The sequence below is a fragment of the Elephantulus edwardii genome, unplaced genomic scaffold (assembly GCF_000299155.1).
Source record: "Elephantulus edwardii isolate Elephantulus edwardi_28Jun2011 unplaced genomic scaffold, EleEdw1.0 scaffold00032, whole genome shotgun sequence".
In the NCBI taxonomy this organism is placed as follows: domain Eukaryota; kingdom Metazoa; phylum Chordata; class Mammalia; order Macroscelidea; family Macroscelididae; genus Elephantulus; species Elephantulus edwardii.
Window position 1 is genome coordinate 9,984,652 of NW_006399782.1, and position 27,046 is coordinate 10,011,697.

Genomic DNA, 27,046 nt, shown 5'->3' on the forward strand with positions numbered 1-27,046 from the left:
TTTTATTGTGAACAAAGCCACGATAAACATGGGTGTGCAACATGTTGTGCTTCTAATGGGAAGATCAGTGGTTCAACTCTGGCAGATGTTATCAGGGGAAAATGGACAGTTTCTTGGCAGTCAGGGTTAGACATCTGTATCTTCTTTAAGAAATTTGATTTCTGTTAAGAAATCAAAACACGGACTCCTTTGGGAAAATCTAGAGGCAAGGTCAAAGTGTCAAAGAGCAAGGATGTCAGTTTAAAGACCATGTTGTACCCGATCCAAGTCCTGGTTTTTCCAGTTGCTTCTTTCTAGCTAAAAGTTGTTTAGTTACTGAGGATGACCAAGGAAGAATTGATGCCTTTGAAGTTTGTTTTTTGGAGAAGAGTACAGAATGTCCCATGGACTACCAAAACGACAACAAATCTATCTTGGAGGAAGTACAACCAGAGTTTTCTTTAGAGACAAGGATGGTAACACTTTATCTCACACACTTCAGGAATGTCATCAGAAGGATCAGTCCTTGGAAAAAGACAACTATGTTTGGGAAAGGTGGAAGATCAAAGAGAGGAAGACCTTTAAAGAGATGGATTGACACAGTGACTGTAACAATGGATTTACAGCTTCAGAAAATCCACTGGAGGATCAACTATGAGTTGGTTTTTACTCAATGTCAATGACTTTGACTTTTTGATTTTTAATTCCCCAGATTGAAAATTTACTTTTGAAAGGAAAAATAAATTCTTTAATTATAATTGTTACAGTGATTCATGGTTGTAACATTCTGGGTATGGATTTTAAAGGTTGGGTTTTTTAAATTCTTGTTATTGAAATATTTTATTTAAAGTATCAATTCCAAGTTATAAATGTACAGTTCAGTGACATGACTATTTAATAATAATAATAATAATAAGCATAATAATAATAATCAACCTATAGTTCAGAAAATAGAGACATTAGCCATAGACTATGACCAACTAACTATCATCATTTATTAAATAAATAAGGCAACTTTTTCCAGAGGCTGTTTTATGATATGAATTGAGATTTGACAGATGTCTGATCTTTTTTCCACTCTAGGTGAGAGTATCTTAGTTTGTAAGGCTTCTGAGAAGTCCAAAGGCATAGCCCTACTTCAAGGATCTCTAAAACCTGTTCACAGCTGCCTTCAAAGGCTAGAAGGAGAAGAAGCATCTGCCAGTATGATAAGAGCCATTTTGGAGGTAACAGAGTAATTTAGTAAAATTGCAGAATTGTAGTTTGCCTTTTTGCTCCTCTAATATAATAAAATGATAGAACTTTAGCACGTAGACTTCTTAGCTTTGTGTTTCTTTATAATTATCCTATTTTTAGCAAATTTACATTTTTTCCATTTTATTTCGTTATTACCTAGAGTTTAACACAGCTAGTGCTCTATCAATCTATTTCATAACCATAGTTTAAAACCCTAAACAATGTCAAATAGTTTTTTATTTTTTAAACTTTTAAAAAATTATTCCCTAAATTGAAAAGATATGACAAAACAGACTCTAGTACCTCCAATTACTATTCCATCCAATTAATATTTATTGAATTGAACTAAAATAAGTTACAAATAAATGCACATGGTTAGAAATGAAAAACAATATAGAAAACGCTAAGAAAAAAAGTAAAAATTCTTTATGTTAAGAGTTCTCAAAGACATCCTCCGATGATATATGCTGTATCTGTCCAGGGAAATTTTTCTGTGCATTTATCAGCATACATTGGAATTGTTTTTATTATTACTGCCAGTGGTATTCATAGTTGCACATATACTCTTCCTGTCCCCTTTAATTAGCAGTTTTTAAAAGTTGATTTTTTACAATATAGGGTGTTTGCAAGGCTGTGGAATGCAGACATTCTCATAAATTGTCAAACCTATTAGGCAGGACCTCTTGACTGTATCTGTTAAAATGAAATGGAAACCCCCCACCCCCACTCAACATAAAACCAAACTCACATATGCTCCTTTCCCCAACAATATAACATCAGGAATTTTGCCTAGAGAAATAGATGTGAAATTATGTCAGATTAAGTATGCAAGAATATTATTTTCTCATGGCCATCAAATTGAAACTGACTTGACTACCCTCCAGCGGGTTTTTAGAGACTTTAAATGACGTAGGGAAGGATTGCCTATCTTTGGCCCTGCTATTAGATTTAAGCCATCCGAAAGGCACTGCCTTTGGGTTAACAGTGCAGCTCCCTATAGACTATGACACTAGAGCCCCCTATAAAGCACCATTTGTAATAAGAAAAAAAAAACCACAACACAATAACATGATTATTATTAATACAAAAATAGTAAAATTGTATCCTGTGGTCAGTAAAAGGGTAAGCTATGATAATTTATTATAGCTCATTATTAATGGAAATGAGCAAGGGTTCACTGTTATGAAAAGATTCTATCTGCAAGGCACAGATGACTTTCTGAATGCATTCTCACCCTCTTTTGTGTAGACGCAAAAGTATTAGACACGAGAGTATTCCTTCGTGCTGTATGTTTCACAAGCAAGTATTTTAGTTATCTGATTCTGCTATAATAGAGATACCACAATTGCTGGATTTAACAGACAGAAATGTGTTCTCTTAAATTTTAGGAGTCTAGAAGCTCAATTTCAAAGTAGAAGAAAATCCTTGTTTCTTTAGGCAGCTGGAGGCCCAGGGTTCCCTGGAGACTTTCAGAGTTTCCTCCATGTATTCTGGCCTTCTGATGGCAAAACAGATGCTCTCCACCTCTGATAGTATTTTGTGATGGCACCAAGCACTCTTCCCACCACCTCCCAGCTCCTATTCCCCCCTACCTTTTTATCTCTAGTAGAGAGGAATAACATCAAAAAATATTAGAGGCCACTACTTATGATTGTTATGTTAGATGTCCTTGACCCAAGCATGATTCATAATGACCCAGTGAACAACAGATCTGAACTCTGCCCTATCCTGTGCCATCTTCATCATGACATTCAAGACCGTCTCTGCAGTCTCAGGGGGAATCCCCATGTAGGGCAGATTTCAGAGCTAATGCACACAGGTTCACTGGGAGTCACAGGCGACTTTATGGCACATAGCAACAACATGGGGCTGGAGATATTGCATTCTACTTTTAATCAATCTTCCTATAACTGTTTGGTTTATTAGGTCATGGGGGATCATAACAAAGTTTCCATATTATGTCATTGTTGTTATTATGTGCTGTTGAGTCAGAACTAACTCGTAGTTGACCCTCCAGTGGGTTTTCAGAGCCTATAAATATCATGAAAAGGGATTGTCTATCTTTCTCCCGAGGAGTAGCTTATGGATTCAAACTGCCTGCCTTTGGGTTCACAGCACAGCTCCTTTCCCACCAGGCCACCAGAGCTCTCCATTACATTAGTATACCATTATATACTTACCTTTTGGGGGAACATAACCAATCTATGACTGGAACGTTGAATTGACTTTTTGTCGGGAGCTATCATACCTCCTTTAACTATGTTACTGGTTTTGAAATTGCACATAATTTTAGTTTATGAGATTATATTGTATTGACTTTGAAAAAGAGTTTTTCATGTTGTAAGTAGGCGATATATTCATTGAGTGATGGGAGAAAATTATTAGTTTCTAAGAAGTAGGAGTGGAATCCACTTCCTGCACAACGTGCCTCTTGAAACCATGAATGTAGAGAAATGACGATAGTTATAGAACAGGCTTCAGATCTTTTGTTCATAGGGTTGCTATGAGTTGTGCTCAACTCAATGGCACTTAACAACAACAGCAATAAGACTATGAGAAAAAATACCAAAATAATTAATTTCTTTAATAAAATGGTAAATGCCTGTATGACTAATAAGAAGTTACAGAAATCCTGACGTTTTTCTGCCAGATAATTGTTGGTGGAGTGGCAAGTACATCACAAGATATGCAGAATTATGCTTCTTGTACATTTTTGGCTGCAAGTATGAAAGAAGGGAAGCAGGACCTTCAGAGAAATCAAGATGCTGGTCAACTTGGAGCCATTGAGGCCTGCGTCAGATGGCTGCTAGAGAATGAGTTCATCCAAATGACAGATGTGGAGGACGGAACAGAAGGTAAAGATGAATTCTCAGCAGCAACTTGCTCACTTTTTTATCTTTAATAATATAAAGTGAGTAAGACTTTACTCAGTAAAATGAAATTGACTAAAAAGCATTTTAAATGAAATTTACTTCAGGCAAAGCATCAGCTCATTTCTCCTAAGTATGTATATATGAGCAGACTGGGTACCATGTATAACATATAAATGTATATATAACATACATAAATGTAAATTGTGAAACTGATGTAACATATACATTTGTTTCCTTCATGCTGTGTATTTCACAGGTAACATTTATTTACTTAAAAGATATGTATACATATTTCCATACATTGGACAAGATTCTGTTTGTGAAATTTATCAGAGCCTAGAGACGACTTCACAACAACAATAGAGGTTTATAAGAAAATGTGCAGAGTATATTATGGAATTTATTTTAGTCATTCTTTTACTTATATGTTTGTTTTAATTAAATGTTTATATTTAATGTAGTTAGTATATTTAAATCTATTTTAAAATTTAATGTAATTTTATCAGTGTTATTTATTTTACTATTCAAATTTAGCTATATTTTATTTCATGAAGCTATTTTATTAAATCAGGTGTATTAATTAAATTTATTTTAATAGAATTTCTTTGTTTAGTTATTTTATATATGCTTTTTAAATGTATTTTATTTATTATATTTATTTGTGTGTTATAGTCTGTGGCCCTCAGGCCAGTTTTAATTGTTTTTAGTGAAACATTCTTCTAAGTTGTATAGCCTAGTTATGTCCACTTGCTGTACAGAAGTAACTTGTGGTTGCTGTGAAGCTGAACACTGTGACACTAATGTGTCAAATGCAAGAATGGTCACCCATGGTAGACAGTGTTTGGTGGAGCTCCCCAATTAAAACAAGCTTGGAAGCAGGAGTAGCATCCACTTCTGAAATAGCTTGCCTCTGAAAACCCTATGGACTTGGAGAAAGGATGAAAGCTATCCAAGTGTTCAGGTCTTTTGTTCATAGGATTGCTATGAGCCATCTACGACTCGACTCGACTCAATGGCACTTAACATCAACAACAACAACGACAACAACAACAACAACAACATATTTATTTCAGCTTATTTAAGAAATGCATTTTAATTTAGTTTTTTATTTATTTGTTGTAATTATAGTATCTTATTTACTTGTGTTATTTAAATTATTAATTTGTATTTGTTTTGCATAATCAGCTAATTATATTTTATTCTACTTACTTATTTTTTAAACATTTGCATATCCCCTTTATCTTACCTAAATCAGGAAAAGTATATCAGCCAACACATCTTGGTTCGGCTACCCTTTCTTCTTCACTTTCTCCAATGGATACTTTAGATATTTTTGCTGACCTCCAAAGAGCAATGAAGGGATTTGTTTTAGAGAATGATTTGCATATTGTTTATCTGGTAAGTTCTGTTTTCTTCATTATTTATTTTATTTGTGAAATTGGATAGAAAAAAAAAACCCCAAATATTCCAGAGATAATCAAATGGATGATATTGTTTGTTTTTCTTGAGGAAGGAAGTTAGTAGTGATAAAAATAAAGAAGAGAGTTATTTTAAAGTAAGAAATGTTCTAGTGAATTTTTAATAATCTTATTTGCTTACCTACCCACTTATCTTCATTATCCTCCTTTGAAAAAAGAGATGTGAGGTGCTTTATAATTAAATATATATATAAAATTATAAAATAGAAGACAAATGGAACAAATATATAAGGAAAAGAACAGTTGATTTCTAAGAAATTGAAAATAAAATCATAAAGTAAAATTCAAATAAAGATTAATAAATGTGAATGCCATTAAATAATGTACAATTACTACCGCCAACATTTGCTTCTGAGCTAACTAGCCAATAAAGCAAAAAGGAAAACTTGATTAGTTACAATATTTATCAGTCAAAAATGAGTTTGACATTAAAAAAATGATCTAACTTTGTAAGAGAAATTTAGTCTTGAGAAGTTGTTTTGTGAATTATATGTTTGATAAGATACTGATAATAAATGTAGTAGTTTATGTTAGATAGGTCTTTATGAGTATTACTCCTTAAAACATAGTCTTTGGTAGAAATTGGATAAAATTTTGCCTGAGGTCCTGTTTTCTGATGAGATAAGAAAGAATTTATTTTGTCAATTAAAAGTGGTTGCTTACATTTTCATAAACAATGAGTGCATAAAATTGCAGTCCTTTATTAAGAAGGCTTGCCAAGAAATGTGTTTTAGCAAAAAATACACTGTACAGAGGGCAACAGAACAGGAGTATATGGACAAGGGCACCTTTTTCAAGCATGTCATACAATGTGATGACAGTAGACTCAGAGTTCTCTACTTAGAGTATGGCTAAGAATAATATCCAAACGGCCCATCATCCATCTACCATTGTCCCTGGGAGTTCTGGTGACCTAAGGTGTAAGAAATTGTGCTGCCAATGGACAGTTTTCTCCCATGAGATGTACAGGCTCTGAAAAACCACTCACAGGTCCGATCTGATTAGAGAGTGTTTGATATCTTAGCAAATATTTAAACATGTCTTTATAGATAATAAATTCTCTAATACAAAGACTGCTTTCTAGGTTTCTTCATATTTTTTTTTTATATTCCCAAACATTACACCTTCCGTTTTACTGATTCTTTCTATGAGATCATATAAGTTCTTTAAGATGATACCCACTATCAGAATGTTGAAATTAAAGTATTTGGGTTTTATAAAATCTTTTTTTGAGTCTTAGTGGTCTCTTTCCCTTTTGTCTTTGGTTATAAGTTGTTCTGTAGGTGACCGAGGTTTTTCTTAGAAATCAAATAATATCACAGAAACCTTTTAAAATTTGTCTTTGATAGGAAGTTTAAATTTACAACTTTGCTCCTTTTGTGCCATAGATTTAGCTAATGAAGGATTCTTTTTCCTCCTAGGTTACACCAATGTTTGTGGACTGGACTACTATTGATTGGTACCGATTCTTTTGTTTATGGGAGAAGTTGCCAACGTCTATGAAACGAGTTGCAGAGCTGGTTGGAGTTGAAGAAGGGTTCTTGGCTCGCTGTGTGAAGGGGAAGGTCGTAGCCAGAACTGAGCGACAGCACCGTCAAATGGCCATCCATAAGAGGTAACCGTCAAGGAGCCGTGGTTCCCCAGTGTTTAATTCAGTATCTGGATGTTATGTTTATTGTTGTCTCTTTCATCAGTGAAATCAAGATTTTGGTTGACTACAGTGCACTTTAAAAATTTCCTATATTTATGGAGTTTATGTTATTTTCTACCTATCATTTCTGGTTCATTAGATATTACATGTGAAGATATTTTAAAGCATCTTATTGCTTCTTTTTCTTAATGAATAGATGACTCAGAACAACTTGCACCTTAGTGTAGCTTCTTTTGAGGGTTATGCTTTTCATTTTTAGAAGTTACTGATTATTAGCAGGTACATACTAATTAGAAGATTCAAATGCAGGACAAGATTTTAGTTTTTTTAAATGTAAAGTTATTTTTCTTCAAGTATTTTCTGTTTCAGTTGCTATTGGGTTGACTTCAGCTCATGGCGACTGCATGTAACATTCACAACATTGTCAACTGTAACTTAGAAAGCTTTATATATTTGGAGAGGTTTGTGGGTTTTTTTGCTACTGTTGTTCACTATTTAGTCAGTTAATTGAAGCTGAATTTGGTAATAAAATCCTAACATTGTATTGAAATATGATTAAAAGTTCTCATAGTTGTCTGTCAAGTCTTCTTTCAAATTTTTTGCCATCATATTTTTTCAACCACATCATATTTCTTAAATGAGTTAAAAGTATTGAAACATGAAGGGAGATATTATAAATTTATGTTTTTTATTTTGGAGGAACATTCTTCTAAGTGGTACAGCACTCTTCTGTCAGTATGTTGGCCTGAGGTAACCTGGGGTTGCTGTGATGCTGAACCTTGTGCCATTGGGGTGTCAAATGGCATAATGGTTACCCATGGTGGACAGTGTTTGGTGGAGCTCCCAGTTTAAGACAGGTTTGGAAGCGAGGGGCATTCACTTCCTAAACAACATACCTCTGGAAACTCTATGAACTTGGAGAAACATCGCTAGTTAGAGAAAGGCTTCAGGCCTTTAGTTCTTAGGGTTGCTATGAGTCGTGCTTGACTCAAAGGCAATCAACAACAACAACAACAATAATATATAGAGAGTAGTTCTTTGCTATTAGTTGTATGTCTACATTGACCTCAATCTTTTTCCATTCTTTTTTTTTCCCATTAGAAATCTTCCCAAGCTGTATAAACTCTCTGTTGCCTTTTTGATTTGTAGTTATTTAGAAATATGCATTTTTATGTTAGACATAAGCAATGTCTTATTAAACTTGGCGATTTACATTTCAGATTTTTCACCAGTCTTGTGTTATTGGATTTAATCAGTGAGGTTCCCTTAAAAGAAATCAATCAGAAATATGGATGCAATCGTGGACAAGTTCAGTCTTTGCAGCAATCAGCTGCTGTTTATGCAGGTCAGTGAAACAGTGGGTTTCCATATTTATTTAAGATTGTGATTTCTTGTCAAGTTTAAGATGTTTTTTACAAATTTGATTTTAAGGTAGGACTCTGTTACATAAGCTGTAAGTTTGGGTTGTTGCTGTTGTAGAACCTAGAGTCAGAACTGACCCATAGCTGACCCTCTGGTAGGTTTTCAGAGGCAGTTAATTGCACAGGAGGAGATTGCTCATCCTTCTCCTGCGGAGCAGCTGGTGGTCTTGAACCATGTGCCTTCGGGATTGAAGTGCAGCTTCTTGCCACTAGGCCACTAGCCCTCCCCAAGTTTGGGTAGTCTCTATCTATTATCATCAGGATTTTAAAACTCTGGCTTCTTGCTCAGTTACTCTGCTATATGGTATTGAAAGCTAGTGGAGTGTTAGAACTTTCACTTCTTAACTTACTGATCTTCCCTCTCCTTGTTGTTTCTGGCTTTGTTTTTTTCCTCTTTTCCTTGTTGTCTGTTGTGAGAAGAAACAAAATTCTGACTGGTCTCCCTTTTCTTAAGTTATTGATTAGATTTATTCAACATAAATCTATATCAAAATGAAAAAAAAACCTCCCTAAACCCTCAAACAACCACAACAAAAAAGCAATGGGGAAACTTAAACCCTCCTAAATAACTATCTAACTTTCTTGGTGTTGCTTTAACAGAAATACCACAAGAGCGAGAACAGTTTAGAAAACAAATAATCTTAGTTCAGGGTGCTGGCTCTAGGGAAAGGCTCACTCTGTTCTGGAGGGAAATCCTTGCGCAGTCAGCTTCTTACAATTTGATTCATTGGGGATCTCCATGTATCATCAGGTTTTCTCCATTTGTACTTCCTTCTGTTATATTCTTTTATATTTAAAAAATGATTGCCTTACGACACACCCTCCACTAATACTAACTCATTAATGTAACAGGAAATCCATATAGGACAAAATTCAATCCATAACATTCTAAACCTCCCTTCTCTCCACCCCCCAATTTCTGTCTTCCCCATGTATAAAACGCATTTATTTTACCACATAATCCCCAAAGGTTTAAATCAACTCCAAATTCAAAATTTCATTGTCTGCTTCATCTAAATTACACCTCGGGCATATTCCATCCTGGGACAAAACCCTCTTAATCCTCTTTATCTGTGTGTCTGACATCTAGAACCCAAGTTATGTACTTCCTTAGTACTGTGGTGGAACAAACACAAGAATATTTCCACTTCGAATGAGTGAAATCTCAGGTTTTGTATGTGCTGCTGTCCCACTTTGAGTGGAGGACCTATGGCCCTGAGCATCAGTCCTGCCTTCCAAAGCTAGTGGGATGGCAACTCTTCTGTGGGTTTGGTCAGCCCACGTCTCCTACTCCGTGTGTCTACCCAACTCCTTCAGCCTTAATATTCTCAATTCTCCTGGTCCTTGGGCAGGTTAACCCCCTTCTCTTAACCTTTGAGTATGCCCATCCTCAGCCTTTAGATGGTGACTGCATCCTCTTGGTTCAAGTGAATGCAAATGTCACACTCATAACTAAGTTAGCGGAGATCTGACTGCTTGAAACCTAATCCCAAACCAAGCCAAACCCATTGCTATCAAGTTAATGTCAACTTATAATGACCCTATAGAACAAAGTAGGGCATCCTCATAAGATTTCTTTTTTTGAATTATTTTTTGTGTGTGTACCGTCAAATTGATCTGACTGGTACAGGAGGAGATTGTCCCTCCTTCTTCAGCAGAGCATCTGGTGGATTCAAACGACATGCCTCTGGGATTGCAGTGCAGCTTCTTGCCACTAGGCCACAAGAGCTCGCCTGGATTTCTAGAGTGTAAATCTTTATGGAAGCATAGTGCTACATTTTCTCCTACAGAGTCACTGTTAGGTTTGAAGCACCAAGGTTTTTTTGTTTTTTTGTTAACACCTTCCTTCCAGTGTTCAGTCACATCATTGCACCACCAGAGCTGCCTTTGAAACCTGTTGTTGTCAGGTGTCAAGTATGACTCATAATGATCCTGTGAACAACAGATCTGACCCCTGTCCTGTGATGCGCCATCCTCCCAATCTCTGACACACTTAAACCTATTGGTGCAGTCACTGTGTCAATATACCTGGTTGAGGGTCTTCCTCTCTCTAGCCATCCCTCCACTTTTCCAATAATGATGTCCGTCTCCAGGAATAATCTCTCCTACCAACATTCCCAAAGTATGAAAAGTAATGCATTATCGTCTTTGCTTCCAAGGAACATACTGGTTACACTTTCTCTAAAGCATATCTGTTTGTTATTTTGGAAGCCCATGGGATATTTAGTACTCTTTTCCAACACCATAGTTCAAAGGGATCACTTTTTCTTAGGTTTCTCTGTAATAGAGACAGTGCCCCCCCCCCTTTGAAATAGCAGTAACTTTATGCATTGTGGCTCCTTCAAGTGGTTAAACTGATCTCTTAACTGTTCCTGGAATGAGACTTTCTTTCCTGAAGGACAGCCTCTTTGGCCAATATCTGCCTTTAGACAACTTTCCTTCATTTTGCACTATTTATGTCCCTGTCTTCTGTAGTAGATGAATAGATTCATTAATCATAGGTTTAATTTCTTGAGCAAAAGGTATAGTAGCCTAATCCTTGCTGAAAGTTCTAGGACACAAATCCTTAGTTCAACAGAATTTTCCAAAGCTTTATGTTCTGGTTTTATTTTGTACACTTTATTTTTACATCCATCTCTCCTTACCTGTATTCTCCTGTAAGTGTCAGAGAAGCCAAGCTGCACCTCCACCACGAAGCCTAGGCTGAGGCTCTGGACTCGGGCTCCCTGGGGCAGCAATTCTAGTAGTTCTGTCTCACACTGGCCTCTGCTTCTCTGCTCCCTCACCTGCTGGACTCGATCACCCTCACTCCAGCTTGTACGGAACTGTGGTGCAAAGGGCATGCTCTACTCCTTTCTCGATAGTTTCCTGTTTTCCCCTCCTGAACTTGGTCAATTTAAGTCTGTGAGTTGGCAACTGACCAAACTTCCTCATTAGTAGTCTATCCATCTTATTTGCATGTTCCCACCCCAAAGATGTTATTTAGTCCATTTGCATTTTTAGCAAGTTATCCATTCTTCTTTGTATAATCCTATCATCCATGCCAGTACATAATTTGCAGGGACATAGTTAACCTGTAACAATTTTTTTAAAAAATTGAATCTAAAGAAATGGTAATCATAAAACCAGAAAAGAATAAAATAGATGAATGGAACCTTCTAAAAATCAAATCCCTATGCACATCAAAAAACTTCTCCAACAGGGTAAGAAGGAAACCTACAGACTGGGGAAAAATATTTAGAAATCACATATCTGATGAGATCAGGCACATTGAGGGTGGTATGGCCATAGAGAGCAATCACATATCGGATAAAGGACTTATAGGTAAAATTTATAGAATATTACAGCACTTTAACAAGAAAAGGTAATCAACCCAATCACAAAATGGGCACAGGATATGAGTAGTCTCTTCACCAAAGAAAACTCTCAGATGGCAAAAAACACATGAAGAAATGTTCAAAATCTCTAGCTATTGGAGAGATGCACATCAAAACAACTATGAGATAGCATCGCACCCCAGCAACAACAGCAAAGTTCGAACAAATGCTGGCGAGGTTGTGGAGAGATTGGAAATCTTATTCACTGCTGGTAAGAATGTAAAATGGTACAGCCACTATGGAAGGCAGTCTGGTGCTTTCTCAAAAAGTTAGAAATAAACATACTGTTAGACCCAGCAATTCAACTACTGGGAATAGACCCTAAAGAAACCAGAGCCATGACTCCAACAGATGCATTTCCATGTTTATTACTGTGTTATTTACATAGCAAAGAGATGGAAGCAACCCACATGCCTATCAAAAAATGAATGGATAGAGAAAGTATGGTATAGTCACATAATGGAATATTATGCAGCACTGAAAAACAAGGACCATCATGAGGGAAGTTCGAGGACATTATGTTGAGTGAAATACCTCAGTCACAAAAGAACCAATACTGCATAACACCACAGTTATAAAATAGGACAGACATGAGGGAGTTGGAGAAAGAATGGGAAAAGGTTAGATAATGAACACTGCATTAGAACAGATGAGGGGAAGAGCTGACCGAAAGGGATATATGATTGTTGTTGTTTTTGTTGATGTGCTGTCAGGTCGCCTGCGACTCATAGCAATCCTATATGTAACAGCTCTGAATCCTGCCCTATTCTGAGCCAGTCTCACTGATGACTCCAACACACCTACCCCCATTACCCCAGTTACTGTATCAGTCCCTCTCATCTGGGGTCTTCCTCTCCTGTGCTGTCTTTCCACCCTTCCAAGGATGATGAAACCAAGTTTCTCCTTGAAGGCAAGGATTTTGAAGCTCTGTCTCATGTACTTTGTTGCGCATGTCCCCGGCAGGGACTAGTCCTTGGAGAAGGACATCATCATATGATTAGGTATTATATATAATCTGACAATCTAGAACAAGGGGTAGGCTGGGAGGAAGAGGAGCGGAGGGGAGTGGGAAAAAATATGCAACAATGAAAAAATATTTTAAAAAGTGGTAAATGGAGTCTAAAGAATTTTAATTCAATAAATATTATGTGAACGTTCTAGGGATGATAACAGTATTTTCCAACCGCCTGGGCTGGCACAACATGGAACTACTACTTGCCCAATTTCAGAAGCGTCTTACGTTTGGCATTCAGAGGGAGCTGTGTGACCTGATCCGGGTGTCCTTACTTAACGCACAGCGAGCCAGGTGTCTCTATGCATCCGGCTTTCTTACCGTGGCAGATCTTGCTAGGGCAAATATTGCTGATGTGGAGGCTACTCTGAAAACTGCTGTCCCTTTCAAAAGGTAAGAAAGTTTCTCTGCCTTCATAGCATTATGAAATAAATAATAATTTGAATCTGTAAATGGGAATGTATTACATTTTCTTTCTTAGATAACAATGTAGTAGTATGTCTCCTGACATACTGATATGGAATTCAAACAATGACTGCTTTTCCTCACTTGAAGAAGGAATATTGAGTAAGGAATTGTAAATATTCTTTGAATATTCAACTGAAAAGGTTGTTTTTAGTATTGTTATAATTCTTCCCTAGAATGATTGAGTAAAAGTACAGATAATCATACTTTCTGCTTTGGTGGAAATCTCTCAGCTCATCTTAGAACTTTCTTTGTGGAATATAGCACCTTAAAATGTACTTCTCTCAGATGTTCTTTGAAATAGTAGTTCCTCAAAGACTAGTTAAGTGACTCTCTTTGCTATTTTGTATGTGTGTGCATGTATACCAATAACTGGTAACAACAACAACGACAAAACCCCAGCCAGATACCATGAAGTTGACTCTGACTTGACTTGTTGCCACGTCACGTGGTGGAGTAGAACTGTGCTCCACAGGCCTTTCAGGGACTGATTGTTTTAGAAGTAGATTGCAAGGCTCCCCTGGGTAGAGTCAAACCACCTGCCTTTTGGTTGACAGCTGAGCACTCTAACCTTTTGTACTACCTGGATTTGCTAAGCAAGGAATAGCATAATTATTTTCTTTACTGCTATTCTCTGTAATCATTTCCCTATGGGATCTTAGGCAGGTCCTATTGTTATTGTTGTTATGTGCCATTGAGTCACTTGTGACTCATAGCAACCCTATGTACAACAGCCCTAAACCCTGCTCTGTCCTGTGCCAATCGCACTGCCTCTGACACACCCATCCCGATTACCCCAGCCACTATAGCCATTTTTATATTGAATTAGAATCCACTTTACTCAGTATAACTTCATATTAACTTAATTGCATCATCAAAGACTGTTTCCAAACAGGTTCCTGTTCACAGGTTAAGACTTAAGTTTACCTTATTGTTAGACAACTTTTAGTCCATAGCATAGCGTACTCATTTCTTCTCACTCTTACTCCCTCTAGCTTTTATGTTCTCTTTCTCACTCCGGTTCTTTCAGATATATTGTGGAGGAGGAGGATCAGCTATCAATTAGAATTTATGCCCTTTGCTCTCCTCATATGAGGTCTTCCCTTACCAGGCTGTTTTACATTTCAGAACCACCCATCTTGCTGCTCTTTCACTTATTCTTGCTTCATTTTTATACACAACTCTTATCACCATTGGTATATAATGTGTTTTAAAGAATTTTTTTCTTTTCTATGATCTCCAACTAGACTATAATTCCATGAGAGCACATGTACTTGTTTTGTTCATTGTTGTCTCTTCAATACTTAAAACATCTCCAACTGAATGCTTAATCAACATTTATTATAGTAGTGAGCGAAGGACTAAATGACTGAGAGCATTGATTTCTTTCTTTTCTGCTGTCTCCCTATATAGTGCACGAAAGGCAGTAGATGAGGAAGAGGAAGCTGTTGAAGAACGTAGGAATATGCGTACTATTTGGGTGTCTGGCAGAAGAGGCTTAACTGAAAGAGAGGCAGCAGTCTTGATAGTGGAGGAAGCCAAAATGATTCTACAGCAGGACTTAGTTGAAATGGGAGTGCAGTGGACTCCGAATTCCCTTTTACATTCTAATGCATGTTCACTGACCAGCAGTGATTCAGAAGTGGAAGAACACACATGTATTACCCAAGCTAAGGGTTCTTTGAAAAGATTGACAGCTTCAGAGAAAAAAAGTAACTCAGTAACACTTAATGATTCTTCTATGAAGCGATCTCCAAATACAATACAAAATTTCAATAAAAGTAGAGAGCATACAAGTTCCTCTCATCAGCTCCAGAATGGTAATCAAGAACCTTATGTGCACTCCATTCCCAGAGCAAAACAGTCTAGTAGAAAGCAGTTACACAATTTTCTCAAGGAGGAAAACACTAGCACTAAAAAAGTTGTTCAGACTTTTACTTCTGAAAAGATGAAAAAAGAAGCCTTAGATGTCAGTTCAGAAAAATGGAACGCAAGCTTTCATTCTTGGAAACAGAGTAAACGTCTAAAATTTTTGAGAGACAGGGAGCCTTTGAAAGATTCTGGAGTGTGTAGAACTGAATTACAAGGAAAACCTATATCTGATCTTAGTCACCATAAAGATCCCTTCACCTTAAGTGAAAAGAATATAGAGTCATTTGCAAAAAATACCTCTTGCTATGCTGAGGGAAAATATAATAAAACATCATTCTCATCACAAACAGAGCAGTGCTCAAGGAACAATACAGTAACTGGTGATATTCCTGCAAAACGTTTTATCACAGGGGCTCAAAGTGAAAAAATGTCATGTCAAGCTACTAGTGTGATTAGTGAAAATGGAAAAGGATTAGCCAATGATAGAGAAAAAATGGACAATGTGCTAACACATGGCGACTTGATAAAGCAGACTGACTACAGTACTGAGCCACCCAGTGGAACACGTCTGTCAACTGAAACAGTTGATAAAAGTGGAGGCCAACATGAGAATTTTCTACTTACCTCTCAAAAACAAGAACAAATAGATGCTTACCCAGCAAACAAAATAAAAAAGAATCATATTTCTGACTTAAGTTTAGCCCTCTGTGATTTTGAAGACAGTTTATACCTGGATACGCAGTCAGAGAAGTTAATACAACAGATAGCGACTGGGAATGCCAAGCAAAAAGAAGCAGGGAATACCAACCTGGCCACAGGGATGAAGAAGAGCTCAGAACAGCAGAACTCGGCTCTGTCTTTACAGAATGAAATTGACATTAATTTTTCTAGCAAACAACGTTCTGTGGGAGGAACAAATACAGATCATTTGGACCAGCTCATTGTAGATACTGTGAAACAAAACACTGACTCACATGGGGTTGATACAGGAGCTACACAAAGTCCAAACTTTCATTCTCCAATATTGTTGGGGGAAAACGAGACTGGTGTTAAAAACAGTGAACATTCCGTTACTGACTCCCAATTAAACAGCTTTCTTCAAGGCTTTCAAACACAAGAAACCGTAAAGCCAGTCGTTCCTCTGGCCCCTCAGCAGAGCACTCCCTCCGATAAGGAAGTTGAATGCCTCTCAGTGTCTGAAGGAAATTTGAATATGAGTGACACTTTATTATTTGACAGTTTTAGTGATGACTGTCAAGTTAAAGAGCAACTACCTGATGTTCACGTGACAGGACCTCCTCCTTCTGGAGTAGAATCAAGGCATTTAAGTAATTCTCTAGGTCTACAACCAGAAAGCCCAGCTAACAAACCCCGTGTGGAGGAGAATGTAGATACTCAGCAACAATTGATCTGTTTCAGTGACGAGTCATTTTTATTCTCAGAAATGGATCCTGGTCAGGTGGTTGAGGCCCTAGATAGTGTAGATCGGTTTCCTCCTCAGAAGAAACATAATACTACAGTGTGTCTTGAAGCCTTAGAACTCAGTGACCCAGAAATTTTAGGTGCTGATGAGAGTGATACAGAAATAATTGAAGGAGAAGATGATGAAAGGGATCAAAAGCCCCAATTAGTGGAGACAGTGCAAAATCATTCATTCATATGGTCAGAGGAATCATTTGACTTAAGTCCAGGACTGCAAAGAATTTTGGATAAAGTGTCCAGTCCTCTAGAAAATGAAAATCTGAGATTAAGGGCTATAAACCTTTCTAGTTTAAAAGGAAAAGATGTGGAGCTGAAAGACAAACAAGAAGTGATTTCTAATTTGGAGACAAATCAAAGGCAAGGAATTTCATTTCCCCCTGATGAAATAAAAAGCAAGATGGAGCCACAAGTGAACAACGTGATTTATGGTGAGGCCTCTCCCCTCTTCTCTTGTAAAGAAAGCTGTGTCGTTGATGATAATGGCCTCATTCCTCCGACGCCTGTTCCACCATCTGCTTCTAAGCGAGCATATCCAGGGATTCTTGGAACATCTTCTGCAAAACGTCAGAAAACCAGTAGTGTCTTACAACCTGGTGAAAGTTACCTATTTGGTTCACCCTCCAATCTTCAAAACCATAACTTAAGTCTAGAGAACAGGAATAGTTTCGAAGAAGGCAGTCCACTTAAAGACACAAATTTTTCACTGCAGTTATCACAGGACGATTTATACTTAACGTCAACAAATTCAGAAAGTGTGACCATAATTGATGTAGCCAGTGACCAAGCTCTCTTTCAAACATTTATTAAGGAATGGCAGTGCAAAAAGCGATTTTCTGTCTCACTGGCTTGTGAAAAATTCAGTAGTTTGACATCTAAAACTGCTACTATTGGTGATAGGTTTAAGCCTGGTAAGTTTTTTTCTTCCTTACACTTATCTATTACACTAACTAATGAATTGAGGAGATTTAGACTTTTCTGAATTGAATATTAAATATAATTCAGTCATTAAAGATTTTCTTAAGTAATGCTTCTCAATAGTTTTATGTGTTTAATGGCTTTACTTAATCAGATTCAATATAGAAGATTAATGATAGTTACCTTCTGATATAAACAGTGCATGCAATGGATATTCCATGAGTTGGAATATAAAATTTTAACAAGATAATTTGTATTTTATGCTTTCTTTGTGGCATGACATAATGATTTTTATTAATCATCAGTACCCATAGCGTATTCTGTTTGTTATACCATAGTTCATTTACATAAACCCCAAAATACAAAGCAATTCGGCAGTCTCTTTTTCAACATTGTTGTTTGTTTAATGCCGTCGAGTCGTAGACGACTCATAGCGACCCTATGAACGAACAGCCTGAGCACTGTTCGTACATAGAGTTTCCGGAGGCAAGCCATTTCGGAAGTGGATGCTGCTCCTGCTTCCAACATTAGTTAATATTTTTAAGACTCACCTCAAGTGGAACTTGAACTATCAATGATAGTTATGAATTCTTTATTGAAATTGTTAATCTCCAAGTTTTGAGATAATTGAGCCTTTTGTTCAAATTAAGCTGTGTATACTTTTGTATTATCACGAGGTCTGGATTCCAGACCCTGGGGAAGAGCTGTAATCAGTTTGACAAGTTGTGCAAATTAAGAGGTTTGAATCAGCTTTCTTAAATTTCTGTGTTTATGAGTGAATTTATTCATGAAGCATTGAATATTTATCAAATACAGTTTTTTTTTAAGTAACATTGTTTTAAGAATCAATTTAATGAACTGATATGTTTAGAGATGGAATTATTTTACTTTTACTTTATGTAGCTAGCTCACCTCAGAAAACTCCTATTACCGAGGATGGGTTTCCCGTTAAAGGTTATGAGGACATCATGGTGGTTGGACTAGCAGTGTGCTGGGGTGGAAGCGATGCCTATTATTTTTCATTACAGAAGGAACAAAAACATTCTGGTGAGTAAGCATTATGTGTATGTGGCTGAGTCACCATATCATTTTAATGCAGTCTCTGTTAAGATAGTGATGTAATGTTTTAAGAGTACTTTCCTTTTACTTAGAGTATTTGTAAAGGGAAAAAAAAATTCTTTTGGAGACCAGCTTATTACATGTATTTAAGAGTGAATATTTTGTAAAATTTTATTTTATATTGCTTTGCTAACAAAGTTCATATGCATTGTGTTTCACACTATTCTTCATTCATATTATCTTTCAAACAATCATTTCCATGCATGATGTTTTATAAAATTAATCATCATTGGACCTGGCCCATCATTACCCTGTCTTCTCAGGTCCTTGCTGGATCCTTCCCATTTCCTTCACCAAACTGTACAACCCTGAGGTTTTGCCCCTACCCATCCTCACCCCTCTGCTCCCACCTCTTCCCCCTATGGATTTCCATACATGTTTTACTAGTTATCCTTCTATTATTACAATAATGGTCTTATGCAGTATTTGTCCTTACAAGACTGAGTTGGCATTTCCTCAAAAAGTTGAACATAGAAACTCTGTATGACCTAGCTAATATATTAGGATGAATGATTTTTACTTTTACTTTTATTTTAGAGGTAATGTTAAATGTTCATGTAAATCACCCTGTTAAAAGGGGTTCTTTAAAAATTGGTTTCAAAATACCTTTCCTAAAAAAAAACCCCCACCAAACCTTTCCTGCTTTTAACAGAAAATTGAATTTTATTTTCAGAAGGCGTGGTATTTTTTCCCCTTCCTACCCTAGTGGCACAGTGGTTAAATGCTTGACTGCTAACCAGAAGGTTATTGGTTCAAACTCTTCATCTGCTTCATGGGAGGAGACTTAGTGCTCTGTTCCTGTAAAGAGAGAAACTCTATAGTGTAGTTCTACTCTATCATATAGAGTCAGAATCAACAGCATACAGCAACGATAACAAGTAAAATAGTAGAAATCATCAGAGCCAAAAAATAGTTTTTGAAATAATAATTGAAGCATTCACCTAGGTAGCTGGTACACATCAGGAAGGTCAGGCCGAGTTAATGATCACGTGGAATCAGAACCTAAGGCTTTTGAATCTTTGTTTTTCCATTAAAGTTGCTGGAAATAAGTGTATATTACTTTGCTCTAAAACTTTTTTCTTTTTCTTTTTAGAGATCAGTGCCAGTTTAGCACCACCTGCTTTGGATCCAAGCTTAACTGTGAAAGACAGGATGTGGCATCTTCAATGCTGCTTGCAAAAGGATTCTGATAAAGAACGTTCTGTTATCGTCTTTGATTTCATTCAGAGCTATAAAACTCTTCTTCTGTCTTGTGGCATCTCCTTGGAACAGAATTATGAAGATCCAAAGGTTTAATGTTTTAATTCTTTTTAACTTACTTAAAATTGTTTGGAGGGCCAGCTTTATTTATTTGGTTCCAGTAATCTAATTTTTATCTTTTAGTGGTGGTGGTGGTGGTGTTAAATGATGTTGAGTTGAGTCTGACGCATAGCGACCCTGTAAACCCTGAGCCCTGCCCTATCTTGTATCTTCCTCAGTATCTCTATTATCCTTGATCCCATTGCTGCCACCATTGTGTCCATCCATATTGTTGAGAGTGGTCCCTTCTTTTGGTGACCCTCACTCTAGAGTTGTTGTGTGCCATCGAGTCAGAACCAACCCATAGCTGACTGACCATCCAGTGGGTTTTCAGAGGCAGTGTAATTGTACAGGAGGAGATCTACCTAGAATAGTTGTGTGTACCTTCAGGTTGAAACTGACCCATAGCTGACCCTCCAGTGAGTTTTCAGAGGCAGTTAATTGAATAGGAGGAGATTGCCCGTCCTTCTCCCACAGAGCAGCTGGTTGATTCGAACTGTCTGCTTTGGGGATTGCAGTGTAGCTTCTTACCATGAGACCACAGAGCTTCTCATCTAGAGTAGTCACTCCTTTGTCCAGTAATCTCATCCATTCACAACAAAAAAATTACACACAAATGTTTCTACCTAGATAAAGAAGTGTCATAAATATCAAGCCCTTAACGTTCATGTCTTTCCCCAGGTTTTTTTCCCCCAGTTTTATTTTTTTGTGAAAATATATATATATACAGCAATATCTACTCTCATTCAGTAGTTTCTAGTCATAAGGATCAGTGATACTGGTTACATTCTTCATACTGTGTTAACATCCTTGTCATTTCTGTTCTTGTTTTACTTCCATCTCTGCTCTCCCACTGTATCATCTCTGCTTTAAAATAGCTTTTGACTTTTTTGCTCTGTGTGTGTATATGTGTTTTTATATGTATTTTAAGAAATGTAGTACTCAAAGGTGACAATCTTTACTTTTTTAGGTTAAATTATTATATGCTTTAAAGGGACTTCAGAACATAGTTTCAAGAAAAGGTTGAAGAGCAGCTCACGGCTATTATCTCAGGGACTCCTCCAACCTCAACTGGTCCTGTAAATCTGGATTCTTTAAAAAATATGAACTTCTATCCCATATTTTTATCCCTTTTTATCAATATTCTTTTATCGATCAGAATGTTCAATTCTTGTGGCAACTAGGCATCATCTAGTTCTCAGAGATTAGTAATATTTTTATTTTGGTTCTAAGTTTCCTGGTGCATACTAAATTAGAAGTAAAAGAAAAACTGTTAGTTTAGATTTATGATTCCAGTATGTTTCAAACGTTTGTGAGAGAAGAAGTAGAAAATAACAAGAGTAGGTAGATATAAGAAGTCAAAAGGATAGTGGCGTAAGGACAAATCTCACTAATGCTGATAATATATCTATGATATACTCTGTGTACACGTAATAAGGAGCCTTGATGGCACTATTGTTAACACTCATCTACTGACTGAAAGGTATTTATTTTTAATTTCATAGTTCTCAGATAGATAAACATGTCATTTTTATTCCTTTTTGACTCTCTTCACATGAGACATGGACTTTTAATTTATAGTTGAGAACTGTTTCTAGTTAGTAGTTGTTATCACTGTAGTCAATAGTAAGAGAATTTCTGGTTTCTATAGCTTATTTTTTTTTAACCAAATAGTTTTCAAAGACAGCATTAGATAAATTCCATATAATTTCTAAACTGCTGTTTCCTGGATTTAAATGTTGTCACTTAATTTTATTGTTCTAGAGTTCAAAACAGTAAGATGAGCCTCTCAGATTTGCATGCAGCTCTGTTTTAAACTACTTAAAATATTTAATATTAGTATTTTTAATGATACTTTTTAATACGATGACAAAATATTACTTTAAAAAATCTCATCTTTGTAGGAGATGTTTGTTGTTGTTGATTGCTGTTGAGTCGAGCACAGCTCATAGCTACCGTATGAACAAAAGACCTGAAGTCTTTCTATAACTATCATTGTTTCTGAAAGTTGATAGAGATTCCAGAGGCATGTTGTTTAGCAAATAGATGCCACTCCTGCCTCCAAACCTGTCTTAAATTGCGAGCTTCACCAAATATTCGTCCACCATGGGTAACCGGAATGGCATTTGACATTAAATCAGACTGTCCTATCCATTATTATAAAACTTCATTAATTTATAAAAGAAATTACTGAGTCATATAGCAATTGTTAGAATTACGAATAATTACTAAGCTTTTCTTATTTTAAATCCAGTTAATTGTCTCCTAGGTACAGTATTAACACTGCACGTCTTCTAATTTCATCAACAAGTTAGGATAGTGATCACATGCCATTTGGTTGGTCCTAGTGAGGGGTGCGCATCTGGAGAGGAACATTTGGAAGTTTTCTAAAATTCTCGATATGAACTCTTTGTGCTAAGTTATGCTTTTCTGCTTCTTATATTGATAGAACGACTCTGGTGGCCTAGTGGTAAGAAGCTGCACTGCGACACAAACATTAAACTGTATAGACTCGACTTGGCTAAAATCAGCCTCAGTGAAGAGTACATTTGTGTTTTCAGACACATGGTTCCAGTTAACGGAGAGGAAATTGGTACAGCAGAAGCAGGACAGTCATGGGAAAGTTATAGCTTTCCTTCTTTGATGGCCACTGCTTTGATTAATTTGGAAAAATGAGCCTTCATATATTTCTCCTCCTTGCCACTTCTCCTGAGAAAGCTACTGAATCAGTGTTAAGAGAAAATGAGTGAGATTAGAAAAAATCAACTTTTGTTTTCTCAACTTAATGAACAGTAACGTCGGGAAAAGAATTTTAAAAAACTGTTTCTGTTACCCATCCGATTCAGGTGGCATGCTGGTTGTTAGATCCAGACTCTAAGGAGCCGACTCTTCACAGCGTGGTTACCAGCTTTCTTCCTCAGGCACTTCCACTGCTGGAAGGGATGGATACCGGCCAAGGAATTCAGAGCCTGGGACTGAACGTCAATGCTGAGCACTCAGGGCGCTACAGAGCATGTGTAGAGTCCATTCTCATCTTCAACTCTATGAACCAACTCAATTCTCTGTTGCAGAAGGAAAATCTTCAAGGTAAAAATCATGTATCCAACAGTTTTATGATACTCTGTGATGGCTTGGTAAGGAGTTGTGTTGTTAAACCAGAGGCAAGCAGTTTGAACCCATCCGCTGCTCTGTGGGAGGAAGATGAGTAATCTCCTTCTGTGTCGTTTGCTGCCTTCAGTAACGCACCGGGGCGGGGGGGGGGGGTCAGCTATGAGTCGGTTCTGACTCAACGACATGTAACAACAACAGACTGGGCATGGTTATCTGTTCAACCACTATTGTCACATGAGATTAAACTGTATGTTTTATGCAGTCCCTGCCTTTGGATTGACTTGTGCAGAGATCAACATGCATTTTTGGGAAATACAGTAAATGTTGTTGGTTTTCCACATGACATAGTCTCTGTGACAATGACTCAGCTCTGCCATTATAGCCAAAACCAGCCATAGAAAACACAAAAATGAGTGGAAATAGCCGTCTTCAGACTTCTAATGCTTTCAGTAGGACTTGAGGAGGATAAGTTGGTGCTTCTTGGAGTCCTAGTGACCCATTGTTCTGGAAACTGATGTCTTTATTACAGTTGTGTTTTTTCCTCCTTAGTGTTTTAGGACCATGTTTTCCACACTGTATTCTATTAGGGTGCTCTCAAGGCCTAGTGGAAAAGTCGTTGTACTGCCAACCCAAAGAGAGGTGACTAAATAACACTAGCTCCTCCACAGGAGAAAGATGCGCAGTTTCCTCTGTGTTATTTGAGCCTTAGAAAGTTTGCTGGAAGGTCAGTTATGCATCTGTTTTGACTCCATGGCAGTGAGTTTGAAGTTTGGTTGTTTTTTGGTTTTGTTTTTCCCCTTAATATTCTGTGAACACTTATTTCCAAGATGTTAATAGATATTGTAGTAAATAAAAGGTTTTATTTTAGCGTCAGAACTTGCCCACTGGAGGGTCATCTATGAGTCAGTTTATTTACATAAATTCAGATTCCTGGGGGATAAAAATCAGGGCAGCATAATCTGGTTATTATGAAGCAAAGGTCAGACATACTTCCACTATAAAACTTGTTTTGGCCCTCTTTCCGACTCCAGCTGTTTCCCCCTTGGCACTCTGCTCCTGCTCTGGTGATAACTCGATGTTATGGCCACACAGAACTCATAGATCAGACTCTCCGTTAGGTGGCTTATTAAGAGAGTAACCCACTACAACTTGAGATCAAGATCAGTTTGAAATTAACAGGCTATAACTCAGGTGACAAATCGACCTCATCAGTCGGGACAACTTCCAATTGGGACAGCTGTCTGCTCCCTTTCAGATTTGCTAGCCAGTAACCCTTCTCAGCTGTACCTGCAAGATGAATTTTCTCTTAGCTGCACATGCACCCTTCTCTGCCTTTGCTGTTCCTGCTGCTAATTGGTCAGTGTAACAGCCCTCTTTACTGTTGTCTCTTCCAAGCTTTTACTTTGGCTTTGCTTCCAGGACCTTCTGGACTTCTGTTCTGCTCAGGCAGCAATTAAAGCTCTTTAATTTAAAAGAAAAGAAAATAAAGGCTCTTTAATTCAGCTAGTAAGCTACCTACTGAAAGACACATACTGATTTTCTTGTGCTATCATGTGTGCTCTCTCTCTTGGAACTGGAAAGTTCATGTACCATCTCATGTCATCTTCAGTGTTCCAACATTTGACTTGTATGAAAGCCCTGTTAGTCAGTTTCCTTTTTCCTACTCTCTTCTTGCCCGTAAAAGACCTCTGTGAGGTTCACGGCTTATAAAAGCAATTTCCTTTTCAATTTCAAAGCATGACCTTCCGAGTAGGACCACAAACAGACCAGTCACTGAGAGTTCTATTGCTTGGTTTTATGTATAGAAAATAGAGCAATTCCTGGAAGAAGCATTAAATAAACCAATTAAAGGGCAGATTACTTACTGCTCAGTCTTTCAGTTTTGACTGAATTGTAAACTTGAAGCCAGAAACAACTCTATATAAAGAGAAACTTATTGCAATACAGACCACTCCATTTTTTTTTTACCCATACTTCACATTCGATGAGTTACTTATGCTTCCCAGTACATTTTATTAGCCCAAATAAGTCATGAACAATCCTTGAGTAGGGCAAATATTTGGACATGCTGCAAGGAAGGACCAGTCCTTGGAGAAGGACATCATGCTTAGGAGGGTGGAGGGACAACGCAGGAAAGGAAGACCCTCGATGAGATGGATTGATTCAGTCACTGGCGTAATGGAGGTGAGTGTGTCAGAGACAGTGAGATTGGCACAGGATAGAGCAGGGTTTAGGGCTGTTGTACATAGGGTCTCTATGAGTCGCAGGTGACTTGACAGCTCATAACAACAAGAACAAGGTCACATTCTTTTACCAGTGGCTCAGGTCTGTTACAGTTGTACATATGATCTGGTTATGTCTTCCAAAAGACCATGCTCTCTTTACCCTTTCCAGTCTTGTATAAAATTTAATTGCGAGAATATTATTTTTTTGCCTTAAACCTCTCAGCATAGCAAAACTGTGAAGGGACATAAGACTACTGTATCTAGTGCAGCATGCATTTGGGCTCCTACTTCTTTCAAATAAGTTTGAGATTTTAAATGAAAATACAAGTTCTCAAGTTTGCTCAAACCTTTAATATATTAACAGGCCATCTAAGTACCTAAGAATGGCATAAAAATGCAGACACATGGTTTGTGCAGTGGTTCTTAACTCTACCTGTTCATTGGTAATCTTCTAGGAAATCTTTGTGATGAATATTCCAATGAGCATCCTGACAAATAGGATATATACTTGGTTAAAAGATAGGATGTGTAACCTGCTGAGAAATATCAGTAGGTTGAAAAAAATACTCTGATTTCAAGAAATTAGAAAATATCTGTATGTAGTTTTCTTTGTAAGCAGGCATCAACCCTGGGGAGAGAAATCTTGGAAATGACTTCAGAGAACTAAACTTTGCTGTTAGCTTAGCAAATAAGTTTGGCCACCTTGCTCCTGCCAAAAGCCACTCACTCCTGTCTTATTGGCTCCCACTTAGAGTGCCTTCCATTGGGTTCCTGAGGCTGTAAATCGCAGTGGGAGGAGACTGCCCATCTTTTTTTCTTGGAGCCACTGGATTTGAACACCAGAGCTTCACAGCCTTTGGATTAAGAGTGACTCACTATGAACTCCCTCCTGCTAAGAGTAGAAGTGGAAAACATTATCTTGGGATAAATGTAGTTACTGACAGATAAAACTGTTCACAATATTGTCAACTCTTTTTTCTACTCTGCATACGCAGGAACATAGTTTAGTGCTGAAGTGGCATGTATTTCTCTGTTCTATTGTGGTTTTGGAAGTGCTGCTTTGGAGACAAGATCTCAATGATTGCATATCATCCCTGGATTATCTAGATAAATTTAGGTATTGAATTTATTTAGTTTAGGGAGTACTACTGATCTAGTTGATGAATTAATATCTTAGTTTTCTTTTTTTTCTTCTAGGTGTTTTCTGTAACGTGGAAATGCCTTCTCAGTACTGTTTGGCCTTGCTAGAACTAAATGGAATTGGCTTCAGCACTGCAGAATGTGAAAGCCAGCAACATATGATGCAAGCCAAGCTGGATGCAATTGAGACTCAGGCTTATCAACTAGCTGGTCACAGTTTTTCCTTCACAAGTTCAGATGACATCGCTGAGGTTGTATCATGGAAATAGGGAATTTGCAAAAGTAATTTTGAAGAGTTAAAAATTAACTGCATGTATGTTTATCTTCCAGGATTAGTATTTCTAAATTACAAAGATTATTAAAGTTAACTGTTAGTTACTTCAATTCTTTT

General features: G+C 37.2%; 1 protein-coding gene across 1 annotated transcript in view; it reads left to right on the top strand.

Moving 5' to 3' along the window:
• POLQ (polymerase (DNA directed), theta) overlaps positions 1 to 27,046 on the top strand; it is a 103,404-nt gene that overhangs the window by 36,455 nt on the left and 39,903 nt on the right. The window contains exons 9-19 of the mRNA XM_006884314.1: positions 1,038 to 1,205; positions 3,866 to 4,070; positions 5,344 to 5,486; positions 6,988 to 7,181; positions 8,438 to 8,562; positions 13,177 to 13,420; positions 14,906 to 17,754; positions 18,665 to 18,808; positions 19,974 to 20,170; positions 23,026 to 23,266; positions 26,713 to 26,906. Coding sequence (XP_006884376.1) covers positions 1,038 to 1,205; positions 3,866 to 4,070; positions 5,344 to 5,486; positions 6,988 to 7,181; positions 8,438 to 8,562; positions 13,177 to 13,420; positions 14,906 to 17,754; positions 18,665 to 18,808; positions 19,974 to 20,170; positions 23,026 to 23,266; positions 26,713 to 26,906 — 4,704 coding nt within the window. The remainder of the gene's footprint in view (positions 1 to 1,037; positions 1,206 to 3,865; positions 4,071 to 5,343; positions 5,487 to 6,987; positions 7,182 to 8,437; positions 8,563 to 13,176; positions 13,421 to 14,905; positions 17,755 to 18,664; positions 18,809 to 19,973; positions 20,171 to 23,025; positions 23,267 to 26,712; positions 26,907 to 27,046) is intronic.